Source organism: Choloepus didactylus, chromosome 2 (assembly GCF_015220235.1).
Source record: "Choloepus didactylus isolate mChoDid1 chromosome 2, mChoDid1.pri, whole genome shotgun sequence".
In the NCBI taxonomy this organism is placed as follows: Eukaryota; Metazoa; Chordata; class Mammalia; order Pilosa; family Megalonychidae; genus Choloepus; species Choloepus didactylus.
This window is the reverse complement of record NC_051308.1, coordinates 178,471,526-178,489,297: the sequence shown is the minus strand read 5'-3', so window position 1 is coordinate 178,489,297 and position 17,772 is coordinate 178,471,526. Positions and strand designations below refer to the sequence as shown.

Sequence of the window (17,772 nt, the reverse complement as noted above, 5' to 3'; positions counted from 1 at the left end):
GAGCAATGCTAAAGGGAGTTCTTCAGACTGAAAGGAAAGGACACTAGACTGTGGTTCAAAGGGGAATAAAAATAAAGGCTTATGGTAAATGTAGCCATATGGGTAATTACAAATGCCAGTACGATTGTACTGTATTTTTTGTATGTAACTCCACTTCTTACTTCCTACTGGTGCTAAAATGTAAATGCATAAAAGTAATGATTAATGTATGGTTTTGGAAATACACTGTGCAAAGATAGTTTGTAACAAGCACAAAAAAAAGAGGTGGGGGACAGAAGGATATAGGAAAAGTGTTCATATATGCTATACAAGATAAGTTAGTATCAAATCAAATATGATTGTGATAGTTTAGGATGTTAAATTTTAACTCAATGCTAACCACAAAAAAAACATGAAAAAATACATTCAGAAATAAATGACATGTGACTCAAAGCAGTACAATACAAAATATAAATAAATATGTAAGTAGGCATTAATGGAAAATTGAGGGAAAAAAATGTCTAAGACTTAAAAAGACAAAATAGCAAATGTAAGAAGAAATTACTGCATTTTAGAAGCTTCTTTAAATATAAATGCCTTAAGCTCTCCAGTCAAATGGCAGAGACTGGCAGAATGGATAAAAAGCATGACCCAACCATATGCTGTTTAGAAAATATGCATCTTAAATTCAAAGACATAAGTGGTGTGCCAGTTTGGATGCATTATGGCCCCCAAAATGCCATTATCTTTGATGCAATCTTGTGGGGACAGATTGATTAATCTTTTTGATTAGGGCTTGACCTTTTGGTTGGATGTTTCCATGGAGATATGATCCACCCAATTGTGCGCGATGACTCTGGATAATTTTTATGGAGTTTTTACCCCACACATTCTGGGTGGGTCTGAATTAAATCACCAGAGCCATATAAAGATTTCACAGACAGAAGGCACTCAGAGCAACTGAGAGTGACATTTTGAAGAGGAGCTGCAGCTAAGAGAAGATAAACACCCCAAGAGCAACATTTTGGAGAACGCCATTTTGAAACACAACCTGGGAGCAAGCGGATGCCAGCCACATGCCTTTTGAGCTAACAGAGGTTTTCTGGACACCATTAGCCATTCTTCTGTGATGGGACCCTATGGCTGACGCCTTAGCTTGGACACTTTTATGGCCTTAAGACTATAACTTTGTAATCAAATAAGCCCCCTTTTAAAAGCCAATCCATTTCTGGTATTTTGCTTTCTGGCAGCATTAGCAAACCGGAACAAGTGAGTTGAAAGTAAATGGATGGAAAAAATACACTATGCAAGTAGTAACTAAAAGAGGGCTGGGGTAACTGTAGTACTATCAGATAAAATAGACTTTAAGATAAAAACTGTTACAAGGACAAAGAAGGTCATAATATACTGATAAAGGGGTCAATTCAACAGATGAATCTAACAGCAGAGCCCCAAAATATATGAAGCAAATATTGACAAATTTGAAGTAAAAAATAGATGGTTTTACATTAATAACTTTCAATACACCACTTTCAAAAATGGACAGAGCCATCTAGATAGAAGATCAATAAGGAAATAGAAGGCTTGAATGAAACTCCAAACCAGTTCGACCTAACTGACAAATATAAAACGCTTCACCCAATAGCACCAGAACAAACATTCTTCTCTAGTGCACATAGATCCTTCTCCAGGATAGATCGTATGTTAGGTCATAAAACAAGTCTCACTAAGATAAAAATTGTTGAAATCATACAATGTATCTTCTTCAACCACAATGTATTGAAGCTAGAAACCAATACCGGAGGGAGAAATGGAAAATTCACAAATATATGGAAATTGAACATTGTACTCTTAAACAACCAATGGGTCAAAGAAGAAATCACAGGCAAATTAGGAAGTATCTGGAGGTGAATGAAAATGAAAACACAACACACCAAAACTTATGGGATCATGTTTCTTTATATTTCTTGTACTCTTTTGATGCACACTGTACATTTGAATATTTTAAAGTGTTGTCTCTGGGATTTATTCCCTGAGACATCTTTTCTTGGTTTGGGAGCCAGAAGATTTTAGACAGAGATTTTCTTGAGCTTCAGCCCTCCTATCACAATGGTTTGCCCAACGAGAATACAGAGTATAGGGTTTTCCCTATTTTTCTGGGCCTGTGTTTTGTCCTAGGTTTTACTTGTTATAGTTGTTCTAGAGCTCCCCTGTTTATAGGAGTTTTGATGGCCCCTCTGTTTCCCAGGAGACAGACTTCTCTTTTGGTGGTGTATGAAGCTGGAAGCCTTTTCCCAGACTATCTGCCACTATAGTTTTTTACACTAATTTGTTGTCTCAAGCTGCTTTTGTCTGGAGGCCAAATTCTGTGAGATGTGGCACACAGCAGAGAATTTTCCCCAGACAGACTCTCTCAGCCAAAACAGGTCCAGGGACCCACAATTGACTCTGAAATGTGCTGGGGAGAGAGAGGACCAGGAAGAGTGCCAAGAGCTTCTTCCAGAGATCCCCAAAGCCCAGCAAATGCAGCCTTTCCATTAACTGTTCTCTGCAGCACTGAGGAAGTATAGCATTCTTAAGTTTCCACTGCCTCAACAAGCTCCTAGGGGTAATACATGAAATCAGAAAACTGGCAGGGTACAAGATCAACAACCAAAAATCAGTGGTGTTTATATGTACAAAGAATGAACAATCAGAAGGAGAAATCAGGAAAAATATTCCATTGACAACAGCAACAACAAGAATCAAATACATAGGAATAAATCTAACCAAGGATGTAAAGGACTTGTATACAGAAAACTACAAAACATTGTTAAAAAAAATCAAAGACACCTAAATAAATGGACAGACATTCAAAATTCATAGATTGGAAGACTAAATATCATTAAGATGTCAATCCCACTCCCCAAAATTTATAGATTCAATACCGTTCCCATCAAAATTCCAATAACTTTTTTGCAGAAATGTACAAGCCAAACATCAAATCTATATGGATGGTTAAGGGGCCACAAATAGCTAACGCCATCTTGAAAAAAGAAAAATGAAGATGAAGGACTCACTCTTCCCAATCTTAAAACTTATTACAAAGCCAAAGAAATCAGAAGAGCATGGTACTGGCACAAGGACAGACATATAGAACAATGGAATTGAATTGAGAGCTCAAAAATCAATCCTCACATTTATGGCCAACTGATTTCTGACAAATGGGCAACCATCACTCAATTGGGAAAGAATAGTCTCTTCAACAAATTGGGCTGGAAAACTGGATCTCCATTTGCAAAAAACAAAAGGAGGACCCCTCCCTCACACTTTATACAAAAAAACAACTCAAAATGGATCAAAGACCTAAATATAAGAGCCAGAACTATGAAACTCCTAGAGAAAACATAGGGAAGCAACTTCAGGTCCTTGTGTTAGGCAACAGTTTCTTAAGACTTTACAGCCAAGGCACAAGCAACAAAAGAAAAAATAGATAAATGGGGCCTCGATAAAATGTTGTGTCTCAAAGGACTTCATCTTGAAAGATGAATGACAACCTACATAATGGGTGAAAATATTTGGAAACTACATATCCAATAAAGATTTAATATCCAGAACATATAAAGGAATCCTTCAACTTAACAACAAAAAGACGAACAACCCAATCCAATTTAAAAAATGGGCAAAAGACTTGAACAGACATCTCTCCAAAGCACGTTTCACTCACAGTTGATTGAGTCACATCTCCATGGAAACACTCAAAGGATTCCAATCTAATCAACACTAATACATCTGTCCCCACAAGATTGCATCAAAGATAATGGCATTTTGGGGGACATAATATATCCAAACCGGCACAATACCCAAAAGAACTGGAAGCAGGGACTTGAACAGGTATTTGTACACCAATGTTCATAAGAGCATTAACAATTGCCAAAAGATGGAAGCAACCCAAGTGTCCATCAACCAATGAATGGATAAATAAAATGTGGTATATACCTACAATGGAATATTATTCTACCATAAAAGAGAATGAAGTCCTGATACATGTGACAACACAGACAAACCTTGAAGACATTATATTGAGTGAAGTAAGCCCAACACCAAAGGATAAATATTGTATGAGCTCACTGATTGGATACAATTAGAACAAGCAAACTCATAGAGTCAGAATGTAGAAATAGGTGTGCCGGTTTGAATATATTATGTCCCCCAAAACACCATTATCTTTGATGTAATCTTGTGTGGGCAGACTTATCCATGTTGATTAGATTGTAATTCTTTGAGTGTCTCCCTGGAGATGCACCCCACCCAACTGTGGGTGATGACTCTGATTGGATCATTTCCATGGAAGTCTTACGCCACCCATTGAGGGTGGGTCTAAATTAAATCAAACTTTTGTTCCAGAGAAGCTAAAAGAGAACAAATGCCCCAAGAGCAACTAAGAGTGACATTTTTGAGGAGCTGAAACCATTTTGAAACCAGAACTTGGAGCAGATGCCAGCCACGTGCCTTCCCGGATAACAGAGGTTTTCCAGACCCCATTGGCCATCTTCCAGTGAAGGTACCCGATTGCTGATGCATTACCTTGGACACTTTATGGCCTTAAGACTATAACTGTGTAACCAAATAAACACCCTTTTATAAAAGCCAATCCATTTCTGGTGTTTTGCATTCCAGCAGCATTAGCAAACTAGAACAGTCGGTTACTAGGAGATGGGGTAGGAATAGGGAATGTGAAGTTAAAGCTTAAAATGCACAGGGTTCCTGTTTGGAATGATAGAAAAATTTGGGCAGTGGATGGTAGTGATGTTAACAGAACATTGTGAATGTAATAACAGCACTAAAAAATATGTATCTGAATGTGATTTGAAATGTTAGATTGTATATATGTTAACAGAATAAAAAATTTTTAAAAAACCCATGGAACTACACTACACAAATAGTGATCCCTAAATTAAATGATGCATTATAGTTAATAGTACAATTATAAAAATGTGATATCATCATTTGTAACAAATGTTCCACACCAATACAAGGTGTTAACAATAGGGTAGTATATGGAAATCTGGTATTTTATGCATGATTGTTCTGTAAATCCACAAGTCCTCTAACAACAAAAATTTTTTGAAATAATAAAAGAAAACAATTTATTGGCTGTAGCAAAGGCAGTGCTGATGGAAATTTACAGTTCTAAATGATTATACAAAACAGAAAGCTTTCAAGTCAAACACATAACCTCAAAACTGGAGGAACTACAAAAAGAAGAGCAATCTAAACCCACAGCAAGCAGAAGGAAATAAAAAACACTAGAGAAAAGATAAATAAAATGAGAATAAAAAACAAGAAAGTATCAACAAAAGTTCACTCTTTAAAAAAATTGATAAAATCTGTTCATCTTTGGCAAGGTTGACAAAGAGAAAAAGAGAATATACAAATAACTAAAATGAGAAATGAAAAGGAAGACATTATTACTGATCCCACAGAAATAAAAAATGACTACAGGAGGATATTGTGAAAAATGGTAAGACAAAAAATTAGATAACCTAGATGAAAGGGACAAATTCCTAGAAACACACAAACTCTCTATACTGACTTGAAAGAGAAGATCTCACCAAGCCAGTAACTAATAATGAGATTTAGTCAGTAATCAATAACCTCTCAACAAAGAAAAGCCCAAGACCAGATGGCTTCACAGGTGACTTCTGATAAAGATTCCAAGAAAAGTTAACACCAATAACACTCTCTGTGCTGCAGCTGGATCTATTATGTCCCCCAGAAAAGCCATGTTCTTTAATGCAATCTTGTGGGGGCAGATTAGGGTGGATCTCTTTGATTAGGTGGTTTCCATGGAGATGTGACTCACCCAACTGTGGGTAAAACCTTTTGATTAGATTATTTCCGTGGAAGTGTGGCCCTACCTAATCAGGGTGGGTCTTAATTAGATCACTGGAGTCCTTTAAGAGGCTCAGGAAGAGAGATAGGAGCAGACCAGGAGCTGACAGATATGCTTAAAGATGCTTAGAGATGCTTGGAGATGCAGACAGAAGGAAGTTTGGATATCCTGGCTAAGGGATGAAGTCCAGAGTTTGCCCCACAGAAGCTAAGAGAGGACCCCAGATGCTTAGAGAGAAACACCCTGGGAGAAAGAAGCAAGGATGCACAGGAGCTGAGAGGAGCTAAAATACAACCCAGGAGCAAAAGACCAGCAGCCAGCAGCCACCAGTACAAGCCACATGCCTTCCCAGCTGACAGAGATATTCTGGACACCACTGGCCTTCCTTCAGTGAAGGTATCCTCTTGTTGATGCCTTAGTTTGGGTACTTTATGGCCTTAGAACTATTAATTTGTAACCTAATAAAGTGCCTTTATAAAACCAATACATTTCTGGTATTTTGCATAATGGCAGCTTCAGCAAACTGGAACATTCCCTAATTCATTCTGTGAGGCCAACATCACTCTCATACTAACAACAGATAAACATAAGAAAGAAAAGTATAGACCCAAATCCCTAATGAATATAGATGCAAAAATCTCTGTCAAAATACTAGCAAATCAAATCCAACAACACATTAAAATTATTATACAATATGATCAAGTGGCATTCATCCCAAGCATGCAAGTGTGTTTCAAAACATCACAAAGAAAGAATGAAGGGGAAGAGGAACCTAAGATGGCGACTAGGTGTGACAGAGAAAGAAACACCTCCATGGAAAACACTAGATAAAAATCCAGAAAGGACCCAGAACACCACTTCCAGAATAGCACCAGCTGGACAAGTTCTGCTAAAGCCACAGGGAACGTGCGTTTCGTGAAACCAGGAATCTGCATTCTGAAACGAGTGAGTGAGTAGGCTGAATCCCTTGGCCATGTTGCGGTGTGGGGAAACGGTGGGTTGGCGTTTTTTTTTTTTTAAAAAAAAGAAGCCTGGGAACAGCTGCAGATAAGATGGAAGAGGTCTGGCCTAACGCCTCAGTGTCTGGGGTGGAGGATGCCCCTTCCCACACCCACTGCTGATTGTCTCAGGTCCAGGGAAGCAAAGGGGGGACGCACGACTTGCAGCCATCTCCCCAGTGGGCGGGGCTACTCCTGCCCGGGGCTGAACACACAGCACAGAGCCGAGCCAAGAAACCCAGCCTGACAGGGAGTCTTTCCCGCAGCACCACTCACACGACACAATATCAGCCGTGGACAGTGGACTTGAATACACCCACAGCTGATCCTCCCAGAGCTGGGAGAGCAGAGCTGTGCAGAAAGGGGGAAGTTAAAGAGTCCCATTCAACCATCTTTGAAGCGGGCTGGGAACGCCCCTACACAGCACGGCAGCGCAGGGCTTCCCTGGAGACCGGCACTCACTTGTGATGTGGCACGGCCCTTCCCCTCTAAGCAGAGTCCTGGAAAAGCACAGCAGGGAGGGGGGAACCACTCGGAAATCCCAGGGAACCTACGCCAATACCAAGGACTTTTGGGTCAGCGGCAAAGAACAGCCTTAAATCTCCAGGAACACCTGGGAGGTTTGATTGTTAAACCTGCCCTTCCTCCCTAACCGCTCAGGCACATGCCCCTTATTGAGGGCAGATAGCACCAACAACACACCCAAATTAAGTGCACCAATTGGACCCCAAAAGAATCAGATCCCCACATACCACAAAGTTGGGGAGAACTGACTTGAGGGGAATCAGTGACTCACGGATGCCATCTGCTGGTTAGAGAAAGTGTATGTCACCAAGCTGCAATTCTAACAAATTAAAGATCAAGTAAAGCAAATGCCAAGAGGCCAAAAACAACAGAAAATCTTAAAGCATATGATAAAACCAGACGACATGGAGAACCCGAACCCAAACACTCAAATCAAAAGATCCGAAGACACACAGTTCCTGGCAGAATTAATCAAAGAACTACAGACAGGCAATGAGAACATGGCACGGGATATAAAAGACTTGAAGAAGAGCATGGCACAGAATATAAAAGACATAAAGAAGACCCTAGAAGAGCATAAAGAAGATACTGCAAGAGTAAATAAAAAAATAGAAGATCTTATGGAAATTAAAGAAACTGTAGGCCAAATTAAAAAGATTCTGGATACTCATAATACAAGATTAGAGCAAGTTGAACAACTCAGCCTCCTCGAGGACCACAGAACAGAAAATGAAAGAACAAAAGAAAGAATGGGGAAAAAAATTGAAAAAATTGAAATGGATCTCAGGGATATGATAGATACAATAAAACATCCAAATTTAAGACTCATTGGTGTCCCAGAAGGGGAAGAGAAGGGTAAAGGTCTAGAAAGAGTATTCAAAGAAATTGTTGGGGAAAACTTCCCCAACCTTATGCACAATATAAATACACAAAGCATAAATGCCCAGCGAACTCCAAATAGAATAAATTCAAACAAACCCACTCCAAGACATACTCTGATCAGACTGTCAAATACTGAAGAGAAGGAGCAAGTTCTGAAAGCAGCAAGAGAAAAGCAATTCACCATATACAAAGGAAACAACATAAGACTAAGTAGTGACTACTCAGCGGCCACCATGGAGGCGAGAAGGCAGTGGCATGACATATTTAAAAGTCTGAGAGAGGAAAATTTCCAACCAAGAATACTTTATCCAGCAAAACTCTCCTTCAAGTTTGAGGGAGAGCTTAAATTTTTCACAGACAAACAGATGCTGAGAGAGTCTGCTAATAAAAGACCTGCCCTACTTCAGATACTAAAGCAAGCCCTACCGACAGAGAAACAAAGAAATGAGAGAGAGATATAGACTCTTAACAGACATATGTAGAATATTACATCCCAGGTCACTGGGACACACGTTCTTCACTATGATCACGGATCTTTCTCCAGAATGGACTGTATGTAGGGACATAAAAACAAGCCTCAATAAAATAAAAAATAAAAAAATGAATTTGTTCAAAGCACATTCTCTGACCAAAGTGGAATACAAATAGAAGTCAATAACCATCAGAGACTTGGAGAATTCACAAACACCTGAAGGATAAAAATGAGGGGGAGATTAAAACATTCCCGGACAATCAAAGCTGAGGAACTTCATCACCAGTATATCAGTACTAAGCAGGCTGAAAGGAAGGGACACTCAACAATTGACTGAAACCACATGAAGAAATAAAGATTTCCAGTAAAGATCACATGGTAAATATAAAGACCAATACTACTGTATTGTTGATTTATAACTCCACTATTTACTTCCTACAGGATCTAAAATACATAAACTGTAATGATAAATCGGCGGTTTTGGACTCAATGTAAAATATGTAATTCTTGACAAGAACTACATAATGGTGGGGGAATGGAGGAGTATAGGAACACAGTGTATGTGTCCTATTGAAGTTAAGTTGGTATCGAAGAAAAACAAGATTGTTATAGATTTAAGAGGTTAAATTTAAGCCCCATGGTAAACACAAAGAAAGTATCAGAGAATATGACCAAAGAGATGAAAAGTAGAGTAGGGGTTCCAAGAAGTGGGGGAAGGGGCAATGGGGAGTTAAGAAATGAGAGTAGGGGTTTTGGTTTGGGGTGAAGGGAAACTTCTAGAAATGGATGGTCAGAAGGTGATAGCATTGCAACATTCTAAATGTGATTAATCCCACTCAGGGAATGCTAGGGAGGGGTGGAATAGGAAGATTTAGACTATATATATCTTTCCACAATTGGAAAAAAAAAAATAAGACAGTCGAAATAGATGACAATTAAATGCCAACAATGATCCTGGATGGGATCTAAGGTCGGAGGAGAGAAGCCTCAAAGGGACACAGATGGGACACATGACAAAAAAAAAAAGGAAATATAGAATGTAAGCTTTGTATCAATGTTGAATTTCTTGAACTTCTTGCTGCATTTAATGAGATTGCATAAAATAATGTTCTTGTTCATGGGAAAGGTATATGTGAATTATATTGTTTGTTCAAAGATATGTGCAGCTTGCTCTCATATGTTCAAAGGACAGAGCAATAGATGATGGGTGTTAAGGAGGGAGGGAGGGAGGGAGGGAGAGAGGGAGGGAAAGAAAGAGACAGTGGTGTAACAGTATCTTAAAGGTGATGGATCGGGGTATCGGGGGAGGGGGGTCAAGGTATGATGGAGTTCTGTGTATGGGGTTTGTACTGTTTTTACAACTGTTCCTGTAAGATTGAACTTATTTCAAATAAAATTTATTATTAAAAAAAATGCATGAACAAGTAAGTAATAAACCATGCTTTTGAAATCAAAAAAAAAAAAAAAAAAAAAAGAATGAAGGGGAAAAAGCACATGATCCCAGTTGATGCAGAAAACACATTTGACACATCCAGCAGCCCCTCTTGATAAAAATACTTAGAAAACTAAGAATAGAAAGAAACTTCCTAAATATGATAATGGGAATATACGTAAAAAAAAATAGCTATAATCCTACTCAGTGGTAAAAGACTGAAAATTTTCCCTCTAAGATCTGAAAGAAGATAAGAATGCCCACCATCAACACTATTATTTACCATTTAACTGGAAATTCTAATTAGAGCAATTTGGCAAGAAAATTAAATAAAAGTCATCCAAATTGGAAAGAAAGAAGTGAAACTTTCCTATTTGCAGATCACATGATCTTATAAACAGAAAATCCTGAAAAGTCCCTTCAAAGCCGCTAGAACTAATAAACATATTCAGCAAAGTGGCGAGGTATAAGATCAACACCCTAAAATCAATAGTGTCTCTATACACTAATAATGAACAATCTGAAGAAGTCAAGAAAAAAATCCATTTACAACAGCAACTAAAAGAATCAAATATCTAGGAGTAAATGTAACCACAGATGTAAAGGATTTGTACATAGAAAACTACAAAAATGCTAAAAGAAATTTTTAAAAAGAGCTAACTAACTGGAAGGACATTCCATATTCATGGATTAGTAGACTAAATATTGTCAAAATATTTATTCTTAACAATTTTACCCAAAGCAATTCACAAAATCAACACAATTCCAATCGAAATTCCAATAGCTGTCTTTGCAGAAATGGAAAAACCAAACTCCAAATTCAATGATAAGAGTGCCCAAACAGCCAAAGACATCTTGAAAAAGATCAAAATTGGAGAACTCACACTTCCCAATCTTATAATTTATTACAAAACCACAGTAATCAAAACCGCATCGTACTGTCTGAAAGAAAGTTATATAGACCAATGGAATTGAACTGAGAGTTCAGAAATCAATCCTCATGTTTATGGTCAAATAATTTTTGATATGGTTGCTAAATATACTCAATGAGGAAAGAATAGTCTCTTCATGAACAAGTGCTAGGAAAACTGGACATCCATGTGCAAAAGAATGAAGATGGACTGCTACCTCACACTATATACAAAAGTCAACTCAGAATGGATTGATGGTCTAAATATAATGAGCAGAACTATAAAAATCCAAAAGAAACATAGGGAAGCATCTTCAGGACCTTGTGTTAGGCAATGGTTTCTTAAGACTTCACACCCAAAGCACAAGCAACAAACAAACAAACAAAAAAATAGATAACTGGGTCCTCATCAAAATGAAAAACTTTTGTGCATCAAAGTACTTTACATGAAAGTCAAAATACATCCTACACAATGGGAGAAAATATTTGGAAACCACATATCAAATATGTGTTTAATACCCAGAATATATAAAGAAATCCTACAACTCAACCACAAAAAGACAAACAGCACAATTAAAAAAATGGTTAAAAGACTTGAAAAGCTATTTCTCCAAAGAAGATATACAAATAGCCAGAAAGCACAAGAAAATTGCTCAACATCTTGAACAGATATTGCTCAATATCTTGAACAGATATTTGCACACTGATGTACTTAGCAGCATTATCTACAACAGTGAAAAGAGGGGAAGTAATCCAAATGTCCATCAACTGATGAACAGATAAATAAAACGTGGTATATACATACACTGGAATATTATTCAACAATAAAAAAGAATGAAGTGTTGCTATGCAATGCCATGGATGAACCTTGAAGACATCATGTTGAGTGAAATAAGTCAAACAAAAAGACACCAAAATTGTATTACCTCACAGATAGGAAAAAATTAGAATAAGCAAATTCATGGAATTATAGACTAGAGTAAAGGTTACCAGGAGCCGGAGTGGGGAGGCAGGGAACAAAGAGTGAATGCTTAATTTGTACACAGTTTCTGTTTGGGTAATGGAAAAGTTTTGGTAACGTATGGTAGTAATGGCACAACATCATGCATGTAATTAACAGCGCTGAATTATATATCTGAATGTAGTTAAAAGTGGAAATTTTAGGTTGGATATATGTTGCTAGAATAATTTTTTTAAAAATTCATAGCACTGTACAACACAATGAACTCTAATGTAAACCATGAACTACAGTTAATAGTACAATTATAAAAATGTTCATCAATTATAATAAATGTACTACAGTAATGCAGAGTTAGAATAGAGTGATAGACGGAAACTCTTTATGCATTATTTTTGTGTAAACGTACAACTTCTCTAATAAGTAAAAAAGAATAAAAAATAAGAAAGTATATTATTCAGGCTCTAATTGTACAGCAGCATGACAGACCTTATATGTATCTATTCTGCTTTACAGTTCAATAGCCCAAACAATTTTCTACTATAATTTATATCTGAGAAGGAATAATGCCCTAAAAATTATTTTAGATATGGATTTTATAGTGGTATGAATCAAATAATAATATTTGAGGCTAAATAATCTGAATAACTATAACATAATCTCTTATGTTCATTAAAAAAAGAAATATATTCTCCAAAATATTAAATTCATTGACTTCCACATAATGTATTTTCCCTTAAGTTCTGAATATAAAAATGTCAGTCCTTTCTTTTTAAATTGAAAATAATTTATACATGCATAAAATAAAAAATAATTAAAAATTATATTAAGACTTGGTAGCATCTTTTATTTCTTTAATTATTTGGCTTAATAGGTTGCCTACCTTGTAAAGAGTATGATAAAGCTTTGGCTCTTTTTCTAGAAAAATGTGAATAAAACATAAAGACATAACTTTACATATAACTTCACAGAGCACATACATTCCCAGTGTATATCCAAAAATCATCAAAGAACTTTCAAAGAAACAAGGATAAGAACCTCTGATTTGGCATTTGAATTACAGAAACAATATTGACTGTTGAGCCATACATACTTTACTTTTTCAGCTTCTTCAGCTTCTAGAGAGACCATGACTGTTGGCAGATCAAAAAATTTTAGTGTTTCTGTCTCTGTGAGTATTATCTCTATATTCTTCTCCAAGTCTTCTTTTGTTACAATTTTTTCAGGTGTTGCTCTCACAACTCGTAAATCTAAAAGACATGACTTAATAAAAATCATTTACTAATTGCTATTTTCAATTTTCATTGTAGTTATCAACATACCATTATGGGTAACATTATATGGTCAAGGAACAGGCCATATTGTGAGATGACATCTGTTGAACCCTCAGAAACCAAACTGGATCTTATAGCCCATGAACAGTCTCCCTTGCTCATATATTAATCTTACTCCAATCTCATACCAAGTCATAACACCAAAGGTATGTCATTACAATTATTCCATATTAACAGGGAGACTGGGGTGTGTTAGTACCAGTCAAGAAGAGTATGGTATTTTGAGGTCATAATATGCCGTGCAATTCTTTTCTTTTTCTTTTTTGAAAAGGGGTGTCAACATTATGGGGAAAGGGGCTGCATCAGGTTGATGTTCTTAAAGAGGTTATTGTCTCTGGGTTAGGACCTTACTGGCATAGGAACACTGTTGGATTTAAGTTTCTGAAAAATATACTTAGTGAGCGAAACTTTTATACAGTCTCAGACAGGGATCTAGATATTTTGGGACTATTGTTGGTTAGGGCTTGCATACTGTGGCCAGCTGGAATATCTGGCTGGAGCTTGCGTAAGAGTAAATTCCAGGATATTGGAGAAATTTCTAGCCTAGTTCTATAAAAAATTTTTCTTCTTCTTTTAGCCTTCTTATTAGTTGTCTTTTGATATAGATTATAGCCTACCTCCAATCATCTTCACTAGGAGCTGGAAAACTCTCCAATGGAAGTTCTAGTTTAATATAGGAATGAGGTGGGCTCAATTGTACATTGGTAAGGATCAGCTACAAACCTTTATGCAAGTCAGAACTCAAGGTATTAAGAAAATATCTTGAGGAAAGAGCTTCAGGGCTGGGGGAATTGGGACTTGGTTGTGTGAATATTAAAGAGCCATGGTAAGGTATACTGGGTAGAGTTCAGTGTCTTCTGTATACAGCAAGGTATGAAGCAGTGGTCCATGAGTCACTGGGATCCGTGAAGCTTGACTAGGTTTATAGGGAGAACAATACTTAAGAACATTCACTTCACAATGACTGAGGTTCAGTTCCCTCTTTTAAGAAAGCCAAGAGCATGAGAAAAGCACCTCTCCTAAAAAAAATACAACTTAATAGTTCTAAATACCAATCATCAACATTCAGAATGGCTAAACAATTATGGTATACCTATGAATATTAAATAGTAATTACATATAGTTAAAACTATCATCATGGAAATATATGGGAATATACTTATGTTAAAATGATGTGATCAAAAAATCCATAACAGGATCTACACTATGGCTATAACAATGTAAAATACTTATGCATATGGATAAGGTCAGGAAACAGAGCTTTTATATTATTGGGTGATTCTTCTCTTTTTAAAATTGTTCTTTAAATTTTCTCTTATTTTTGTGCAATAAAATTTAAAAATGAGTGAAGGATATAATTTAAACAAGTAACCCCCTATTTAACATAGAATAAGTGAAAAAGTAAATGTATGATTTACATAGAAGGAATCTGAGGTATATGTAGTCCAAACTTTTCATTTTATCAATGAATAAAATGAAGCACAGTAAGATAAAGTGACAATTTTTTAGCTGTTTTTTAAATTCATTTTTATTGAGATATATTCACATACCATGCAGTCATACAAAGCGCACATTCAGTTGTTCACATTACCATCACATAGCTGTACATTCATCACCAAAATTAACTTTTGAACATTTTCATTACCACGCACACAAAAATAATAAGAATAAAAATTAAAGTGAAAAAGAACAATTAAAGTAAAAAAGAACACTGGGTGCCTTTTTTCCCCCATTTTTCTACTCATCCATCCATACACTGGACAAAGGGGAGTGTGATCCACATGGCTTTCCCAATCACATTGTCACCCCTCATAAGCTACATTTTTATACAATCATCTTCAAGATTCAAGGGTTCTGCGTTGTAGTTTGATAGTTTCAGTTATTTACTACTAGCCATTCCAGTTCATTAGACCCTAAAAAGGGTTGTCTGTATTCTGCAAAGAGTGCCTACCAGAGTCACTTCTCAACTCCTTTTGGAATCTCTCTGCCACTGAAGCTTATTTCATTTCCTTTCACATCCCTCTTTTGGTCAAGATGTTTTCCACCCCACGATGTGGGGTCTAGATTCCTCCCCAGGAGTCATATTCCACATTGCCAGGGAGATTCACTCTCCTGGGTGTCAGATCCCACATAGCGCAGAGGGCAGTGATTTCACCTGGCAAGTTGGCTTAGCTAGAGAGAGAGGGCCACATCTGAGCAACAAAGAGGAATTCGGGAGGAGGCTCTTAGGTACAATTATAGGCAGGCTTAGCCTCTCCTTTGCAGCAACAGTCTTGCCAAGGGCAAGTCCCCTGGTAGAGGGCTCGGCCCTATGTCTGTGAGCATATCAACAACCATTGAGGTGGGGAAGCCCAACACCCCTGCATACTCCACCAGCTCCTTAAGGGGACTCTGCATATTTTTTTCATTTTTTTTAATTAACTTTTTTTTTTAATTAACTATATCAAACAAAAATCTAAAAAAAATACAATAAAAAATATTTCAAACAAACCATAACATAACAAGGGAATAAGAAAAATGTAACTAACCTAAAACAACTACTTTACTTTCAGCATGTTCCTATTCTACTCCAAGAAAATAACCTAACATAGCAACATTTCTGTGAATCTGTTCCTACAATATCCATCAGAAATTAACAAACCACAGTCATTCCTGGGCATTTCCAGAACGTTATATTTACCCACAATAGCTTATCTTTTCTTATTGGGTTATCGTTCCCCCTTCATTAATTGCTCTCTATTGCTAGTTCCCCTACATTCTACATTATAAACCATTTATGTTACATTTTTCAATGTTCACATTAATGGTAGCATATAATACTTCTCTTTTGGTGCCTGGCTTATTTTGCTAAGCATTATGTCTTCAAGGTTCATCCATGTTGTCATACATTTCATGACATCATTCTTTCTTACTGCCACGTAGTGTTCCATCATGTGTATAGGCCACATTTTATTTATCCACTTAACTGTTGGAGGACATTTCGGCTGTTTCTATCTCTTGGCGATTGTGAATAATGCTGCTATGAACACTGGCGTGCAGATATCTGTTCACATCACTGCTTTCCGATCTTCCAGGTATATACCGAGAAGTGCAATCACTGGATCGAAGGGTAACTCTATATCTAGTTTTCAAAGAAACTGCCAGACTGACTTCCAGAGTAGCTGAACCATTATACAATCCCACCAACAAAGAATAAGAGTTTCAATTTCTCCACACCCTCTCCAGCATTTGTAGTTTCCTGTTTGTTTAATGGCAGCCATTCTAATTGGTGTGAGATGGGTATCTCATTGTGGTCTTAATTTGTATCTCCTTAATAGCTAGTGAAGCTAAACATTTTTTTATGTGTTTCTTGGCCATTAGTATTTCCTCTTCAGAGAACTGTCTTTTCATATCTTCTGCCCATTTTATAATTGGGATGTCTGTACTATTGTCATTGAGTTGTAGGGTTTCCAAAAATTTTTTTCCCAATGAGTTGCCTGCCTCTTCACCTCTGACAAATTCCTTTGAGGTACAGAAACTTCTAAGCTTGAGGAGTTCCCATTTATCTATTTTTTCTTTTGTTGCTTGTGCTTTGGGTGTAAAGTCTAGGAAGTGGCCACCTAATACAAGGTCTTGAAGATGTTTCCCTACATTATCTCCTAGGAGTCTTATATATTGAGATCTTTGATCCACTTTGAGTTAATTTTTGTGTAGGGTGTGAGGTAGGGGTCCTCTTTCATTCTTTTGGTTATGGATATCCAACTCTCCCAGCTCCATTTGTTGAAAAGACTGTTATGTCCCAGTTCAGTGGCTTTGGGGTCTTATCAAAGATCAGTCGGCCATCGATCTGGGGGGTCTATCTCTGAATTCTCAATTCGATTCCATTGATCAATATGTCTATCTTTGTGCCAGTACCATGCTGTTTTGACTACTGTGGCTTCATGTTAAGCTTCAAAGTCAGGGAGTGTAAGTCCTCCCACTTCATTTTTCTTTTTTTAGAGTGTTTTTAGCAATTCAAGGCATCTTCCCTTTCCAAATAAATTTGATAACTAGCTTTTCCAAGTCTTCAAAGAAGGTGTTTGCGAATTTTGATTGGGATTGCACTGAATCTGTAGATGAGTTTGGGTAAATTGACATCTTAATACATTTAGCCTTCCTATCCATGAACAGGAATATTTTTCCACTCTTTTAAGGTCCCTTTTTATTTCTTTTTAGTAGAGTTACGTAGTTTTCTTTGTATACGTCTTTCACATTTGGTTAAGTTTATTCCTAGGTACTTGATTTTTTTAGTGCTATTGACAAATGGTACCTTTTTCTTGAGTGTCTCTTCACTTTGTACATTTCTAGGACTATAGAAAATTACCGACTTATGTGCATTAAATCTTGTATCCCGCTACATTGCTTAAATTTGTTTATTAGTTCTAGTAG

The 17,772-nt window shown here is 36.9% G+C and overlaps 1 protein-coding gene across 2 annotated transcripts in view; it reads right to left on the bottom strand.

Moving 5' to 3' along the window:
- Positions 1-17,772, bottom strand: part of DNAI4 (dynein axonemal intermediate chain 4) — a 140,707-nt gene that overhangs the window by 86,658 nt on the left and 36,277 nt on the right. For both annotated transcript variants that reach the window (XM_037826958.1, XM_037826959.1), the window contains one exon: positions 13,125-13,281. In XM_037826958.1, the coding sequence (XP_037682886.1) occupies positions 13,125-13,281 (157 nt within the window). The remainder of the gene's footprint in view (positions 1-13,124; positions 13,282-17,772) is intronic.